The 17885-nt window shown below is 51.5% G+C and overlaps 1 protein-coding gene across 1 annotated transcript in view; it reads right to left on the bottom strand.

The window, feature by feature from the left end:
- The window catches only part of LOC146808922 (urokinase plasminogen activator surface receptor-like), a 371935-nt gene that overhangs the window by 265000 nt on the left and 89050 nt on the right, over window positions 1–17885 (bottom strand). Inside the window, exon 3 of the mRNA XM_085615725.1 lies at window positions 13514–13669. Coding sequence (XP_085471851.1) covers window positions 13514–13669 — 156 coding nt within the window. The remainder of the gene's footprint in view (window positions 1–13513; window positions 13670–17885) is intronic.

Consider the following 17885-nt stretch of genomic DNA (forward strand, 5'->3'; position numbering starts at 1 on the left):
GCCTAGGAGCACTCCTCCCACCCATCTACCTGTCGATCGTCCTATTCATACCAGGCTACCTAGCCCTGCCCATCTGGGTTCCCCCAGCCCTGTCACTCACACCAGCCAGACATCAGATACACATCACGCAGAGGCGGCTGAAATGGTTAGGCAAGCAAAGGCCAACTTTCTAAAAGTGACATTTGCAAACCCGGAATATTAAAATAAACCTTGCGAAAAGATGTACCTTATCATTCCGAGTTCAGGCATACTAAACTCGATCTCCTACCATGTTCCCTGGGTCGGTTAGGATCATAGGGTGTAATAATCCAGGCCGCCCATACTGGCCTATGAGAACAGGGTAGCCTTACAGTAGTGAACAACAAAATGGCGGTCATTCACTACCAGGACATGCCACGCATCTAGGCTTGTCCTACCTCAGGCTCACAATGCACCCTGCCCGTGGGCCTACCAGAGGGGTGACTAACATGCAGCTAAGGGAAGGTTTCGGGGACCGGCAAGTGTGGGCACTTGTCGGTCGGCGCGTCAGTACCAGACTGCACACAGGTTCTGCGATGGCAGACCTTAGACGTATTTTACCGGCCGCTTCCGTGGGTGGCACAACCCGTGCTGCAAGCCCACCAGCGGCGTTTGCCTTTACATGCCCTGGCGCTCCTGGCGCACTTTACTGGGGTCTGATAGTAAATCAAACAATCCAATCATGGGATCCAACCAACATATACAATTTACAAAGGGAGCACTCGCACCGCGACACTGGTTGGCAGTGGCACAGCGCGCTGAGCGGCCAACACCATAAAATCACATGAGGCACAGCGACAAAAAGAGGGAGGGAGACTCACGCCAAGGTGCCAGGTCTAACACGTGTCCCCTCCAGCTGAAAAGTGGGGGGAACTACCCTACCCCAGGGAGTTCCTCATCACTAAGGCGGAAAAATCTGGACAGACCGTCAGCATTGGCGTGATCCGTACCAGGGCGATGTTCCACCGTGAAATCCATCCCCTGTAGGGAAATGGACCACCTCAACAGCTTTGGATTCTCACCCCTCATATGCATCAACCATCTGAGGGGCCTGTGGTCCGTCTGAACCCGGAAGTGAGACCCAAACAAGTAGGGTCTTAGCTTCTTCAGCGCCCAGACCACAGCAAATGCCTCACGCTCAATCGCACTCCACCTCTGTTCCCGTGGAAGTAACCTCCGGCTAAGAAAGGCTACGGGTTGATCTAGGCCCTCCTCATTAATCTGTGAAAGAACAGCCCCCACACCATGCTCTGAAGCGTCTGTCTGAACGATAAACTCTTTGGAGAAGTTGGGAGCCAAGAGCACGGGCGCCGTGCACATAGCAGTCTTCAAGGCCTCAAAAGCTCTCTGACAGGTGTCAGTCCAGATCACCTTCCTGGGCTGCTTCTTCGAAGTCAGCGCTGTCAAGGGGGCAACCATGTTGCCATACCCCTTGACAAACCTCCTGTAGTACCCGGTGAGACCTAGGAAGGCTCTCACCTCTGTCTGGGTTTTGGGCGCCTCCCAATTCAGGATGGTTTCTATCTTGGGCTGAAGGGGTGCCACCTGGCCACTCCCAACTTGGTGTCCCAAGTACACCACGGAACCCTGCCCGATCTGGCACTTACTCGCCTTGATCGTGAGGCCTGCCTTCCGCAGCGCCATCAACACTTCCCAGAGGTGACGCAAGTGTTCCTCCCAAGTGGAGCTGAACACGGCGATGTCATCCAGGTAGGCTGCACTGAACGAATCCAGCCCAGCCAACACCTGGTTGACCAATCTCTGGAAGGTGGCAGGGGCATTCTTCATCCCAAATGGCATAACCCGGAACTGGTAGTGCCCATCTGGGGTGGAAAATGCTGACCTCTCTTTGGCCCCCTCGGTCAAGGCGATCTGCCAATACCCAGACGTTAGATCAAACGTGCTGAGGTAGTTGGCAGCCCCTAGCCGATCGATGAGCTCATCAGCTCTGGGGATGGGGTGTGCGTCAGTCCTAGTGACTGAATTGAGTCCTCTGTAGTCCACACAGAACCGGAGTTCGGGTGTGGCTCCCGGCGCTGCAGCCTTTGGGACCAAGACCACGGGGCTGGCCCAAGGACTGCTAGAAGACTCAATGACCCCGAGTGCAAACATCTTGGAGACCTCCTCCTTGATGCATGTCCTCACCCTGTCAGTCACCCTGTAGGCCTTGTGCCGTACAGGAGGGCTATCCCCAGTGTCCACATCATGGACGCACCAATCAGTGACACCAGGGACCAGGGAAAACAGATCAGAAAATTGTCCCAGCAACTGGCGACAATCATTCTGTTGCTCAGGGGTCAGGGTGGAAGAGAGGATGACACCATCCACTGACCCATCTTGCTCCTTGGCTGACAGGAGGTCCGGAAGAGGTTCTGTCTCCTCTTCCATCCCCGCATCTGTTGCCAAGAGCATGCCCACTTGGGACCTCTCCAAGTGGGGCTTGAGGCGGTTGACATGTAGGACCCGTAAGGGGTTCCTGGGAGTCTTCAGGTCCACCACGTAGGTAACAGGACTCTTGCGCTCCACCACCTCAAAGGGACCGGTCCACTTATCCTGGAGCGCACATGGCTCCACGGGGGCCAAGACCCATACTTTCTGCCCAGGCTGAAGCTCTACCAGAGTGGCATTCTGGTCGTACCACCGCTTCATCTCCTCCTGGCTGGCTTCCAGATTTGCCTCAGCAAGTTGCCTGAAACGCCTAGTCTGATTCCTGAAGGCCAGCATGTAGCTATATACATTCTGGGGAGGTTTCCTGGGAGATTGCTCCCAGCCTTCCTTGACCAGACTTAGAGGTCCTCTGACGGGGTGACCATACAGAAGCTCAAAGGGACTGAACCCCAGAGACTTCTGTGGCACCTCGCGGTAAGCGAAGAGAAGGCATGGTAAGAGGACGTCCCACTTGCGCCTCATGGGTCCTTCTAGGCCCATTATCATGCCTTTGAGGGTTCGGTTGAATCTCTCAACCAACCCGTTTCCTTGGGGGTGGTAAGGTGTGGTGAACTTGTAGGTTACACCACACTCTTGCCAAAGAGATTTCATGTACTTGGACATGAAATTGGTACCTCGGTCAGACACCACCTCTAGAGGGAATCCCACTCGGGAGAAAATTCCCATCAGTGCACGTCCCACCACGGGGGCCGTCACTGTCCTCAGAGGAATGGCTTCCGGGTACCGGGTGGCATGGTCCACCAGGACCAGGATGAACCTATTGCCCATCGCTGTCTTGGGGTCCAGTGGCCCTACAATGTCAATCCCCACTCGCTGGAATGGAGTACCGACCACAGGGAATGGCTGGAGTGGAGCCTTCTGCTTCCTCCCACTCTTTCCACTTGCCTGGCAAGTCTGGCATGTCCTGCAGTGAGTATCTGAACTCCTGCGCATTTGAGGCCAATAAAAGTGGGTGACAAGCTTTTCAAAGGTCTTGTCCTGCCCCAAATGCCCTGCCAATGGCACATCGTGAGCCAGCCCCAGTAGGAAGGCTCTGAAGTCCTGGGGTACCACCAGCGCACGGGCTGACCCAGGCTCAGCAACCTTAGGCTCTGTATACAGGAGGTCGTTCTCCCAGTAAATGAAATGCGATCCTGACTGATCACCTGCGGCCTGGGCTGCAGCCTGCTGCCGCATACCCACGAGAGAAGGGCACTCCTTCTGTGCCTTACAAAAGTCCTCCCTGGTGGGACCCCCTTCCTGCTGCCAATGGGTCAGCTCCGGTAGGTCTCCCAGTTCAGCTATTTGTTCCCCTGTAGGCTCCAGGGCATCCCCCTCAAGGTCTGCTTCCTCCTGGACCGTGGGAACTTCAGGGGCCGGCTTCCCGCGCCCCTTGCCCCTTCTCTCTGAGGCCGGCTCCTGGGCCTCCCTCTCAGGCTCCAGGACCTCTCGAGTACCTTTACTGGCTGCCATGGACCGTGTGGTGACACACGCCCAATCCGGCATACCCAACATCTCCAGGTGAGCACTCCGCTCCACCTGAGCCCAAGGTGAGCTCTCCAAATCGTTCCCTAACAAACAGTCTACAGGCATGGCGGGCCTCACAGCTACCTGAAGAGTACCAGAGACCCCCCCCCACTCGAAGGGAACCTGAGCCACCTTGCAGTGCCTCTCTGTGTTGTCAGCGGCAACAACGGGATAGAATGCATTGGGGACCACCTGCTCCTGAGACACCAGGTGACACCTGACAGCTGTCACACTGGCTCCTGTATCTCTAAGAGCTTCCACCCTATGGCCATTTATGGTCACCCACTGCCTGTACTTCTTAGTGTTCTCAGGCAGCTGGGTTGGAGGGACCACTTCACGGTCTCCTAGCGAGACCAGGGACATCTCTGCGGGACCCCACCCACCTTGGACATCCCTCTCCTCCCCCAAGGCTACACTAGTCACCTGCCGGGGTGGAGCACCAGTGGGTGCTGGTTTACCAAACATCGGACACTTCACATCAGAGGCAAAATGCCCCAAATTGTTACACCTGTAACATCTCACGGGCCCCTTCTGAACAGGAGGACCTGTCGGGGCCCCGGTCGGTTTCTGGGGTGGGGGAGGCTGAGAACCCTTCCCTTGGTTCCCTTGGGGATTATTTTGGGGCCCTTTTTGGAACTGCTTCTGTTTACCCCTGTCCCCCCCACTCTTCTGCTGGGGACTCTGCCCACCTTTGGCGGAATCTCCCACGGTACCCTTGTGGACCCTGGTACTGACCCAGCGGTCCGCCTCCTCAGCAAGCTTCCTCGGGTTAGTCAGCTTACTATCGATCAGGTGCTGGCGTAGCTCAGGAAAACAATTACTGGACAAGTGCTCCCATGCCATTAGATCAAGAAGCCCTTGATAATCATTCACCTTACTACCCTTCACCCAACCATCCAGCGCTCTGCAAAAGAAAGTCACATACTCCACATACGTACTATTAGGAATCTTGGTGCAACCCCTGAACCTCTGTCTATATAACTCAGGGGTCAACCCATACCTAGCCATCAATGCTTCCTTCATATGGGAATAAGAATTACGAACATCAACAGGTAAATCTAAAAGTGTGTCCCGCCCTTCACTCAGGAACCTTCCCCACAACCCCGCTCCCCAATCTTTCTCAGGGACCCGGTGGGAAGACATGGCTACCTCGTAGGCTCTGAACCACTGCCCGATGTCGTCATTCCTGAAGAACTCCTTCACTACATCCTTGGGAATATAAACTCTTGGTTCCGCCAGTGCTGGCGGTGTGCTGCCACCAGAGGGATTAAGCTCCAAACTTTTTGCTTTCAGCTCCAGCTCCCTCAGCTTCATGTCATGCTCTAATTGTAGTTTCTTTTCTTCCATGGCTAATCTTTGTTTTTCCATATCCATCTGCCCATGAAGTTTTGCCATTTCCACCTCGTGTGCCCGGGTTGCTGCGCTGTCCGCCAACTCTTCTGGCGACAGGCATCTGCCAAACTCATGGACACTTTCTGGTGGAACCACTTCCACCTGATTCTCTGGTGCCTTTGACTCATACCAGGCCCTCAGCGCCTTCACAAATTGCTCCTTCTTCTTCAATCCAGTTTGGGCAATCCTGAACTTGGAGCAAAGACCTTTCAAGTCTTCATTGGTACGATCCAGAAGTGCGCCTTCTTCCCAATCTACGTCCTCAAATCCAGAGATTATGGAAGCCGCCCTTCCGGCGGAAAGTGAACCAGGCATGGCTCTAACAACGGAGATTCTTGGCAAAACAAAACAAATGCTAGCCTTGTGGCTGTGTTACTGGTCTGCTCTCACTACGTGGTGATCAGTGATTCACTATACGCAAACCACAAATGCAAATCCGTAAATCCTCACCGCTGCCACCAATGTTAGAAATGAGGGGGCTCTGGTTGACGCAGGTGTGAACCCACAACAAGCAGGGACCCTTTACTTCTTGTCAGGGCGAAGGATGACTCCCCAGAATAACCCCTGCTCACCCTCTAGGTGCGTGGCGCGAGCAGTCTAGGCTAAGTCTCAGGCGTACACGGTTAAGCAAATGCAATTACACATACAGTAAACCCCTTGCATGCAACACAAATGGACACCAATCAGGTAGTATATGAAAATAAGCTTTTATGTAGTTTCAGCAGAGTTAAATACAAGGCCCAGTAACGTTGAACTGATGGGGCCACAATTCTTAGGAATACGGGAAAGTTCTCTTTGTACGGAAAGTTCTTTAGGCGGGCACAAGGTGACTGTAGGCCTCAGCACACTCCAGGCTGAGGTGGCGACTTGGAAGCCCACGGCAGATGACAGGGAAATCAGAACGTTGCGGACCCTGGATCCGATGCGAGTTCGCGGTCGAGTTCGTAAGTACAGTACCTTGTTTCTTGTCACAAAGGTGGGTGCGGGATGTCAGCGGCCCTTCCACAGAAGGGCGAGGCGGCGTCCGGGGCTCCCACACTTCACGATGGGTGTCTGATCTTCAGGCTCACGACCAGAGCGGGGTGTTGCAGGTGGCGGGTGAACAAAGCGGGGCAGCCGGGCACGCAGATGCGTCCGGGCCGTCCGAGGCTTGGAGATGCTCACAAACGCCGATTCCGGCGGGAGGGTGAAGGTGCACAGCGAGCCTCCAGCGAGCGAGGTGACAGGGGCAGCCCAGCACAGCGTAGGGGGAGCGGCTCCGATCGAGCGAGGCTCTTCCCAAGGCGGGGGCGGCTAAGCAGTCCTGGTCACGGCTCAGGGAGGGACTGCGGCACGAGGGTCACAGCTCCGGCGAGGGAAAGGACACCACGGTCTAGCAGCAGGCGAGTGAAGATCAGGTAGAGCCCAATGGTCCTGGGGCTCAGTTCAGGGGGCAAGCTCAGTTCCAAGCCCTTGGAGATCGTTTTGGAAAAGCACAAGTCTTGAAAGAAAAAATAAAGCAAAGTCTTCAGCAACAGTTTCTCTCCTCCCCTTTGGCAGCGAGGTCACCACTGCAGGCCAATCCCCCAGGATAGGGACAGTCTTCCTCCTACAGCTTTCCCGGTGCCTCCTCCTCAGGCAGAGATTCTTCTTGGTCAAAAGCGGATCTAGTTTCTTAGGAGCAGGGCTCCTCCATTTATACTACAAATCTTTTGTTCTCCCAGGCCAGGGGGGCCCTTGCCTAGTTCAGTCCGGTTTCTGAGCACTTTGTTTACGTGATGCAGGCTTCTTCTTTCAGAGTGCAGGGCAGAGTCATCAGACGCTCCACAGGGGGTGGAGCCGGCATCGAGGTAGCGGAGCACTGTCCTATTCAGAGCCTAGGAGCACTCCTCCCACCCATCTACCTGTCGATCGTCCTATTCATACCAGGCTACCTAGCCCTGCCCATCTGGGTTCCCCCAGCCCTGTCACTCACACCAGCCAGACATCAGATACACATCACGCAGAGGCGGCTGAAATGGTTAGGCAAGCAAAGGCCAACTTTCTAAAAGTGACATTTGCAAACCCGGAATATTAAAATAAACCTTGCGAAAAGATGTACCTTATCATTCCGAGTTCAGGCATACTAAACTCGATCTCCTACCATGTTCCCTGGGTCGGTTAGGATCATAGGGTGTAATAATCCAGGCCGCCCATACTGGCCTATGAGAACAGGGTAGCCTTACAGTAGTGAACAACAAAATGGCGGTCATTCACTACCAGGACATGCCACGCATCTAGGCTTGTCCTACCTCAGGCTCACAATGCACCCTGCCCGTGGGCCTACCAGAGGGGTGACTAACATGCAGCTAAGGGAAGGTTTCGGGGACCGGCAAGTGTGGGCACTTGTCGGTCGGCGCGTCAGTACCAGACTGCACGCAGGTTCTGCGATGGCAGACCTTAGACGTATTTTACCGGCCGCTTCCGTGGGTGGCACAACCCGTGCTGCAAGCCCACCAGCGGCGTTTGCCTTTACATGCCCTGGCGCTCCTGGCGCACTTTACTGGGGTCTGATAGTAAATCAAACAATCCAATAATGGGATCCAACCAACATATACAATTTACAAAGGGAGCACTCGCACCGCGACACTGGTTGGCAGTGGCACAGCGCGCTGAGCGGCCAACACCATAAAATCACATGAGGCACAGCGACAAAAAGAGGGAGGGAGACTCACGCCAAGGTGCCAGGTCTAACAATGATAATTACAGTCACCGGTGGTGCGGCACAGGGCCATTCCCGTCTTTGGTGCGTCATTAAAGGAGCGGTGGTGCCTGGCTCTCAGGTCCACTTACCATCCACAGGAGTGGGATGTTCGGAGGAAAGCTTCGGCAAGACAGCTGTTGTTGCCCTCTCTTGTGGTAGTCTACCAGTTTATAGAGCACTATAGCCGCAAGCAGATGGTCAGTACCCCAGCTTTAATACTTTATCGCAAAACATCGCAAACCACATCTGAAGCTGCTGTAGCTAGGCTTTCGCTTGACACTACCAGCGTCGCTTCGGTGGCAAGGGGACAATTCCCCTCCAGTTTTTTCTAAGGAAAAGGGTAAGAGGTAGGCATGACCAGATCATCTCCACGGGGTACAAGGCTAAATACATATGCATTCATTATCCCGTGGAGGTAGTAAGCAGGTTACAAATTTGATTGAAGCATCCCAAATAACATGTAGAAAGGGATAGGTGACATATCCCTGGGGTCCATTTGTGACGTAACCCATAGTCAATGCAGAGAATTGTGCCAGTGGTCCTCAGTGAGGATTGAGGGTGTGCAACATAATTCACAGGGAGTGAGCCTGGGTTGGTTAGGAATTTCATTTTAAAAGCTCACAAAAAAAAAAAAAAAGGGGGTTTGATTCACAGGGTCTGGAAATACGGCGGGCTATCGCAAGGGACTCAGGGGGTACTTTAAAGTTCACAAAAGAGGGGCCTTCGGGAATAGAAGGCCTTTCAAAACTCGTCCCAATAACAGGCGGCAATTTATTGATGAGATAATCGACAGGTAAGGTGAGGAACGAATAGGTCAGCAGAACATAGCGAGGTGTCATGGTGTTCAACACAAGTAATGGAGTACAACACAAGTAAGGAGCGGACTCGGAGAAGGAGATGCCGAGTGGCCAAATATTTGTAGGCAGAGCTCTCGTTGCCTTCTAAGCGTCAGCTATCCTTGGGGAGGACTTGTGGTGGGCTGCACAATTATCATGGAATGGGCCTTGGGAAAGAAATGCAATTTTAAAGTTCAACCTTATAACGAGGGGCAATTTACTTGTGGCTTAATCCCTGGGCATGGGATTGGCGACCGAATCAACCATCATTAGGGTTGCTTTACTCGATGCCCCCTTTTTTCCTTGTCTGTTACGTGTCAACAGTTCTAGGGAGGACTGTTGGTGAGTAAAACAATTAACATGTAGTAGGCAGAGTTCAGAGAGGAGTAGTGCAGAAGTACAGGCCAGTGAAAGACCGGCAGAAGAGAGGCCGTTGTAGAACTCGAAACATGCAGCATAGCGGGTTAGTTGCTGCGCACAAGGTGGTGCCAGGTTGGTAAAGAGTCGATGGCTGCTGTCAGCAGCTGAGGGCATTGGGAGCCAGGGGGCTGGCCGAAGGAAAAGAGGTTTGTCATGCAAGGGACAGGGACATGGTATTCTTAACGGGGTCGCCTGCAGTTCCGCTCTGGGATTCGAGCTGCGGGGAAGCGGTCGCTCGGAGGTCTTTGGACACTAGTGTCTTTGGGGAAGGAAGTGGATATCTTAAGTAAAACCGGGAGATAGGGTAGTGGGGGGCTCTCCCAGCCCAAGGGGCGCTATTAGAGGTTCTTACTAGTCGCAAAGACACATTGTATAAAGCATTCGTGGCCCAGGTAACTTATCACAAGGCGGTATGAAGGTTCGATATTACGCCTCTGCTTAATGACCAATGGTCCGAAAAGAAGCCTTTACTTGCGGTCGGTAGTAATACCACAGGCAGTATAGGTTGGGTGGGCCCCGGTTAGGGCTGTGGGCAGGGTGGCAAAGAAGCTGATCTAGGCAAGCAGTAATACCCCAGATGCCCGGAGGAAAGTAATGAGGGTTGCGCCAGCGTGGAATTCATCGTAGGTCTTGGGGTAGTAGTTCCCTTTGAGAGACAGGATGGCGGAAACACAGCTCGCCTTAGGTTCAAGGAAAACGGGATATAGCGTGGTCTGGGGGGCCTTCTCAACTCTGGGCCAAGGAGAGGGTGAGTAATTATCACAAGACTTCCCAGATAATAATAGAGAGCGGTGGCATCAAGTTGGTGGGCATATGTTGGTAGAAGCGCAGTAGCTGGTTACACGGAAAATGCTAGGGGCTAATGTAGAGCACAGTTAGCGTAGAATTTTATTCACGCCCTGGTCTGGAGAAAGTCGAGCTGGGTGCGAGGAATTCTTGTAATAATGCGATGGAGCGAACTATGAGGCCAGGAGGGTCCGTAGCCAGACAATAAGGTTGGTAGGCTTCCAGTTTAAGGGGTAGTCGGTTCCTAGTAGTAAAAAGGGTTCCCATTGGAGTACAGGAGGTAGAAACATACCCCCTAGCCCCCATAATGGGGTCGTGCGGGGGTGGGGAAGAGCCCCCCCGTAAGGAAAGGGGCGCTCATGGCTATAGGAGGATTAGCAGCTCCGCTTTACGGGGAGGGCATGAGGTCGCAGAAGGGTATAGCTACCCGGAGGTCCCAGGGGCCCGAAAGGGGTAGGATTTTATTATTCCGCTGCCGTGAGCGGAGCTGAGCTTGGGAGGGAAGGAATTCTTTCAATAACGAGGAATTCTTGCAATAACGCATGGGAACGTTCTACGCGGCTAGGAGGCTCCATAACCAGACAATAAGGTCGCTATGACTTACAGTTTATAAGGTGCATTTGTATCCAAGTAGTAAATGGGCACCTGTGGGAGAAACTGGGGCTGAAGCGTGTCCTTAGGCACTCATAGTGTGGGGGGTGCACGGGATGGAGCGAGGCCCCCTAGGGGGGCCCCTTCTTTGGACATACAAGCACCTGCAGTCCCGTTTTGGTCAGGGGTAGCGGGGGGAGGGTGCGTTCGACAGTGGCCGACTCACCCTGTGGCGGATTTTCTTCCAGAAGAAATGGGGGCTACCCCAAATGTGGACTGATTTACTTGACTTTCCCCTTGGAAGGGGGTTGAATTAATGTGGGCACTGGGCAGACAGGAGGGGGGACTGACCTGCTGGTGGTCCTGGCCTTTCTGCCCTACCCCGGGATGCCAGAAATTGAACATTTTGGGGGATTTGGCCTAGTGGTAGGTCTCCCCTGGCAGGGATGGACCGCGTTGCGGTGCCCTGGAAGTTACTAATCAAGGGATGACCTTGGTTTAAGGTGAGGGCGATGAATACGGTTAAGGGGCCTGCTGGCACTTGACTTTAACCTCTTTGAAAGGTTCCTTTGTAAAGAAAGGTCGAGATACTGAAGTGTGGCTTGCATAATCTATGAGCTGTTCATCTGCCCTATGACCTGCTTCTCAAAATCAATTATGTATGATCTGGCTGATCTTATGAATGGTGTTCTCATAACAATGTTTGCTTAACTATGCCAAAGGATGGGACTTATCATTTCACAGTGAGTGGTGTCTATATGAATAAAAGGCTACGCCCTTGGTTAAACCACAGTACTGGCTATTGTCTATCTCCTTGAGAGTGATGTGATGCAGTGGGGCGCAGCGAGTGGCACGTGTGAGCGCACTATGAAGGCGCACCCGGCGCATAGCAGAGTGGCGCCCTTAGTCGCGGAACGGGCCGGAGCAGCCGAGGGGGAGTGTTGTCCTCTGTTGTTGTCGCCACATCGGAGGGGTGGCTCCCAAGACGTCATTGGGGGCTGCTCAAGGAGGCAGCAGCTTTAAAAGGTCCCGCGAGACGAACGATCGGCCTCTTTTCCCTTCACTGAGCACCAAGAGCCATCGCACTGGATTTGCACGGCCACCCACCCACCCTGGCATGAAGGCAGAATGTAGCGGTATTGGCGGATTTTCTTCCAGAAGAAATGGGGGCTACCCCAAATGTGGACTGATTTACTTGACTTTCCCCTTGGAAGGGGGTTGAATTAATGTGGGCACTGGGCAGGCAGGAGGGGGGACTGACCTGCTGGTGGTCCTGGCCTTTCTGCCCTACCCCGGGATGCCAGAAATTGAACATTTTGGGGGATTTGGCCTAGTGGTAGGTCTCCCCTGGCAGGGATGGACCGCGTTGCGGTGCCCTGGAAGTTACTAATCAAGGGATGACCTTGGTTTAAGGTGAGGGCGATGAATACGGTTAAGGGGCCTGCTGGCACTTGACTTTAACCTCTTTGAAAGGTTCCTTTGTAAAGAAAGGTCGAGATACTGAAGTGTGGCTTGCATAATCTATGAGCTGTTCATCTGCCCTATGACCTGCTTCTCAAAATCAATTATGTATGATCTGGCTGATCTTATGAACGGTGTTCTCATAACAATGTTTGCTTAACTATGCCAAAGGATGCGACTTATCATTTCACAGTGAGTGGTGTCTATATGAATAAAAGGCTACACCCTTGGTTAAACCACAGTACTGGCTATTGTCTATCTCCTTGAGAGTGATGTGATGCAGTGGGGCGCAGCGAGTGGCACGTGTGAGCGAACATAAAAGAGGCATGTATCGAATTCTTCCTGAACGTAATGTTGAAATCCTCACTGCAGTGTGAGGTTGCCATTATCCACTCTGTACCACCTATGATGTCACTGCCATGGTGATAGAATGTGATGGTTTGAATGCCAGGAGGTCAGTTCCTGGACGAACAGTCAATAAAGTACATGGTCTCTTACTTGCCTGGTCTAACGTGATTACTACACAGTGAGAATGGCAGTAGGAAAGTGTCGATTTATTTGTGATTATTGGTATCTAGAAATGAAAGCTGCAACTTCAAGCGCTAAGTGTATGTGTCTTATTTTAATACTATGCACTCGGCTACTGCACATCAGACAAGACACCCTCGCTCTGTCCCCTACAATGGGAGGAACATGCAGCTTAAACAGTGATTTCCACCTGAAGTATTATTGTTTCCAGACAAAAAAACAACTAGGCCCATTAACAAAAATGTGTCAATGCTCGCTCAAGCTTTCTTTTACCTGGTGGATGCTGGGCAGCTTTCGGTGTTTGTGTGTGTCCATTTCTGAGAGTTTGGTATACCATTCAATACTGTTTTGGACAATGAGAATTTGATTTACCTGAAAACGGGTAGTAAATTCAAGGTTTTCCAAAACAGGGCCCCGCCAAAATGTGTCCTGTCAGGGTCCCCATAAGTCTCTAACATGGCCATGAAATCATGTAGTGTTCACATCAAGTGTGCGAGGAGGCGGCATTTCAGGAGATAATTGTTTAAGCAGAAAACAAAATGAATTTCAAGAGTGAAATGTTTTTGACGCCCTCACCCTTGACTTGCATATAGGTATCTCAGAACATACTCCTGCAGTGCATGAGTTATATACGTAAACGCAATACATTACAACTGTCTCTAGCGGGATTTCTAAATTAAGCCCACTGGGTTACGTTTGCACATAACGTAGGAACAAATGTAGAGTTTTCCCGCTACAAGTACAGATCACACCTACTTTTGTCAACGCTTCACCATAGCACTGGAAAGACATGATTTTCACCCACCTATCACCGGGAGCTCCTTGTTGCACAAGTCGGTGGTACAATAGTAAACAGACTGCACTGTGCGCTCCCTGCCGTAGTCGGAGGACGTGGTGACGTTTCCTCTATTCAACGAGGAGCATCCTTTGGCGATCCTGATTTTCGGTTTGTTGCCATCACCTGAGCCAGTGAAGGAGCACAAAACAGTTTTTGTTAATATATAAATCCTTGTAATGTTCTAATAACAGCAAAATATTTTTTTAAAAACCTATTCTGAACAAAACCCCAAAACTATGCACGATCCCAAAAACGTTTTTAAAGTAGTCAAATATGAATAACAGTAGGCATGGTGTGCATGGGATTAGTTAAGTGGGACATTCCTAAGCGCGGTAAAGGTTAATAAGAAAGACTGTGGTCCTATTAAATACTGTTGTATACATTTTCCCTGCTTCTTAACCCTATTCCCTCCTTTGCCTTGACAATGTTCCTGCACAACTACAATGTACTAACATTATCCACCGCATTCCCTGCGGTGCGGGGAGGGCCCAAGCTCCAGGGCCCCCTCCGGCACAGTGCACGGGTGGCGGGCCCCTGGCCTGAGAGCTCCTGACTCTGTCCGGAGCGTGGTGGTGGGGGAGTGGGGGGGATAGGGAGGTTCCATGTACTTTACAGGGGGACCCCCTCAAGTTTGGTTATGCCACTGACCAGGTCATGCATGGAGGGGCCAACCCAGGAAGCCAGGACCTGCACAAGCCATTCAAAATGGTGTTCCCGCAGGTCCCCCTCCTCAGTGCTCCACGCCAGTGCACTGTTGGCTTAATGACTGCACGCCGTCCATTGCAGAATGCTCTATGGTCGTAGGCAAATGCAAAAACACAAGGTGATGGGTAGAATGCTTGAATTCATCTCAGCCACTGGCAACCAGGACGGAACCGGTTGTGGGTAGCTCGCGGTTCGAGTGATTAATAGTGGCTGAGATTAATTCAAGCGATCCATCCTTCACTGTTCCTAAGTGGGAGGAGTATTCCCAGACGTGTGTCTCGTGCACACTGCGTCACTGGAACCAAGCCGTACCTGCCTGATGAGCCCATAACTCGGGCGATACCGGTCCTGTGTTTTGGTTCAGGGAGGACCTGGCTTGGCAGTTCGGGCTGGACTGTTTCCATTGCAGCAGGGTCAAGGCTGATTTCCATATAGCTGAGGTGGCATTGTGGACAGAATAACAATGGATTGAGATGTGGCCCGAGTGATTATCTGTAGCTGAGATTAATTCAAGCATTCCATCCATCACTGTTTTGTATACTTACTATATTACCAGGCGTCATCCTGAAGGCAGTCTTAAATGCCTTAAGCTGATCCTCAGGAAAGAGGGCCTCAGTGCAAGCGTCTGACCGATGCATGCTTGTCAGGCGCGCAACACCCATTGGACTCAAAGGACTTCAGCCCCCCGTCGTGTGGCAGCCTGGCTGAGACAGCTTCCCGGGCACACACACAGCCGCACCCGAGCACTTCACAGGTTTTTAAAAGACCATTTGCATGTTAATGAGGCCTTGCTGTTGTTTCACCCCTTCTAAGAGCCCCTGCAGCTCCACTCTGCCTATTGCTTAAAGATTCAGCACCCCCCCAAATCAGCTCCACTATGTCTATTGCTTAAAGATGCAGCCCCCCCCAAAAAACTTCTTAGCCTCCCCGAAATTTGGCTCTAGTTGTGCCTCTGATGCTTGTTCCGCAGATAGGGTGAGCACATTGCGGAGGAGCCGCCACTGCAGGTGAGTCTGGGTTACACCACAAGATTTGCTAAGAATACATCAGTTCCAACATTCAAAGCTCCTTTAATGAGAGAACAAAAATGTATTCTAGAGTTGTTTCCGAATAATGTATCAACGGGAGATCCTAAACCCATAACTCATAACTTGCTCTCATTATACTCAGAAGGGTCCACTGGGTGGGCCAGAAGAGCACACAGCGGAACATGTGTATGAGATGGTGTCCAGGAACAGGAGAACCCAGAGTGGGAGCACGGTCATGCTACACCTACACCCGGAGCAGTGAAGGCCAGGCAAGCCATCCTGGACAAGCGCATAAGAAGAGGGTGACGATCAGACGTTGAACGAGGCACAATGGAACTAATAGAGTCCTTTACTTTCTTCCACCTTAATCCAGGAGAATAAAGACTGCAACACAAGACGCTTAACATGATGGGGGCTATTTTTGTGTGTGCCTAAAATAGGATTGGAAGGGGGGTGAGTTTCAGATGTGTGCTCTTGTGATTAAGGTAGATGTGCTAGCACAGATGCATTCTTGCACACCTAGGAATGTGAAATAACACATAATTCCCTGTTATCTGCCCAACTCGTAATTGGGTGCAATTTCAGCATGAATTTGCTTTGCACCTCCCTCTATGCACTTAGTCCTCTCCTACCTGTCTCCACAGGAATGAGGAGCATAGCCTAGAAGGGGGATGGTCCAGAGACAAGGAAGGCTCAAGGAAGAACAATGAGAAATGTGTGTCCTGAATAAAAACAGAGAATCTGGGATACGACCGCCCTCTTAGGAAGCAAGCCCAGACCACAATACCAGCTGCAAGAAGTCAGGCATAACAAATGGGTAAAGAAGTGCATTCAAGCTCATCTCTGCAGCACCTTGCCCATCAAATGCTAGGACTTCACAATCCACGCAAGTACTTTTGCACGATGTCAATCAATGGGTCACTCAGTTGACGGAAAGAAAAGCTATAGGTACATGAATAGGGGCGTGGCATAAGTTCCCCGCATCAGGGCACAACACAATCTCAAATACTGAGGGGCAGATTTATCATAGTGTTACATTGCTCTTGCATCACACAAGTTAACGCAAGGGCAACGCAACACTAAAGTCAGGTTTACCAAGACCACACAAGGCAACCTGAAATGGCCCTGCGGTGATTGGTAAATCTGGAGTAACGCAAGGCAGCACAAGTTGCTGCCTTGTATTTCCATGCACCAATCCATGGATTTTGGCCCATTCCTAAATCTACCATGAGCAGAAGACTTGGGAAAGGGTCACAATGCAACGCCTTCCCAGGGGAGGGGTAAGGAAAAGAAATAACTTTATTTCTCCCCCTTTTCCCTCTATTCACAATTGGCATATTTAATTTACTTGTAAGTCCTTAGTAAAGTGTGCCCAGGGCCTGTAAATTAAATGCTACTAGGGGGCCTGCAGCACTGATCGTACCACCCACTTAAGGAGCTCTGCAAACATGTCTCAGGCCTGCCACTGCAGAGCGTGTATGTGCAGTTTCACTGCCAAGTCTACTTGTTATTTAAAACCTCTTGCCAAACCTAAACTCCCCTTTTATTACATGTAAGTCACCGCTAGGGTTGGCTCTGGCAAGGTGCTGTGTAAATAAATGGCAGGGCATATAGATTTTGGCTTGACATGTCCTGGTAGTGAAAGAAACACAGATTTGTTTTTTAATACTATGAGGCCTACCCCTCTTGTAGGTTAACATTGGGGATTACTTAATACTTCTGTTAAGTATAATTCCTGATTGGGAAGGGGTAGGATAGTAGTGCTTGGTACCAATGGACTTGTAACAATAAATCCTCATTAATGATAAAGTTGGATTTATGATTACACCTTTAGAAATGCCACTTTTAGAAAGTTAAAAGAGCAGATGGTGGATGGAATGCTGAACAAATCAAAGATTCACCCCAGTCACTGATCTGGGTTTAATCCATAGTTTTGTTGGCTCACCGCACCACCACACTTTGGACCCAGCCATATGCCAATCAGTCTTGACCCTGCTCCCTATGGGAACAGTCCAACCTGAACTGCCAGGCCAGGTCCTCCCTGGACCGGAACAAGCATTCTGGGACTGATTTTTGGGTATCACCCCTCATCAGCCAGGCTCATTTAGAAAGTTGACATTTCTCTGCTCCTAAGCCCTGTGTGCCTCTGCCTGCCTTCAATACAAGTCTGGGTTGGGTGGCTGCTGGGCACTGTGCATTCCCGCTAGACAGTCACACACAAAGGGAACTGAGGTGTGTCTTTTACATCCTTATGGCCCATTACCAGACTCATGGACCTTCCTGAGCTAAGAGGGGAGGGAGGAGCTGACACCTGCACCTGAACAGGATGTGCCCAGTCTTCTGACAAAAGGCCTGACAACCCTAAATTGTCAGAGTATCCAGCTTGATGCCAGGGCTGGGGAAGCTGGAAACCCCTGGAACGTCAAAGGACCCTTCCAGAATCTTCTCTCACCTTACAGAACCAGAGAACCAATTTATAAATAGCACCTCTCACCCCACCAATTTAAGACACTGCTGGACCTGTGGATACTCTGCCAGGAGGAAGGACTGCTGTGCTGCTGAATGACTACTACTCTGTGGGACTGCTGCTCTGAGAGAACTGCTTT

The sequence above is a fragment of the Triturus cristatus genome, chromosome 7 (assembly GCF_964204655.1).
Source record: "Triturus cristatus chromosome 7, aTriCri1.1, whole genome shotgun sequence".
NCBI lineage: Eukaryota > Metazoa > Chordata > Amphibia > Caudata > Salamandridae > Triturus > Triturus cristatus.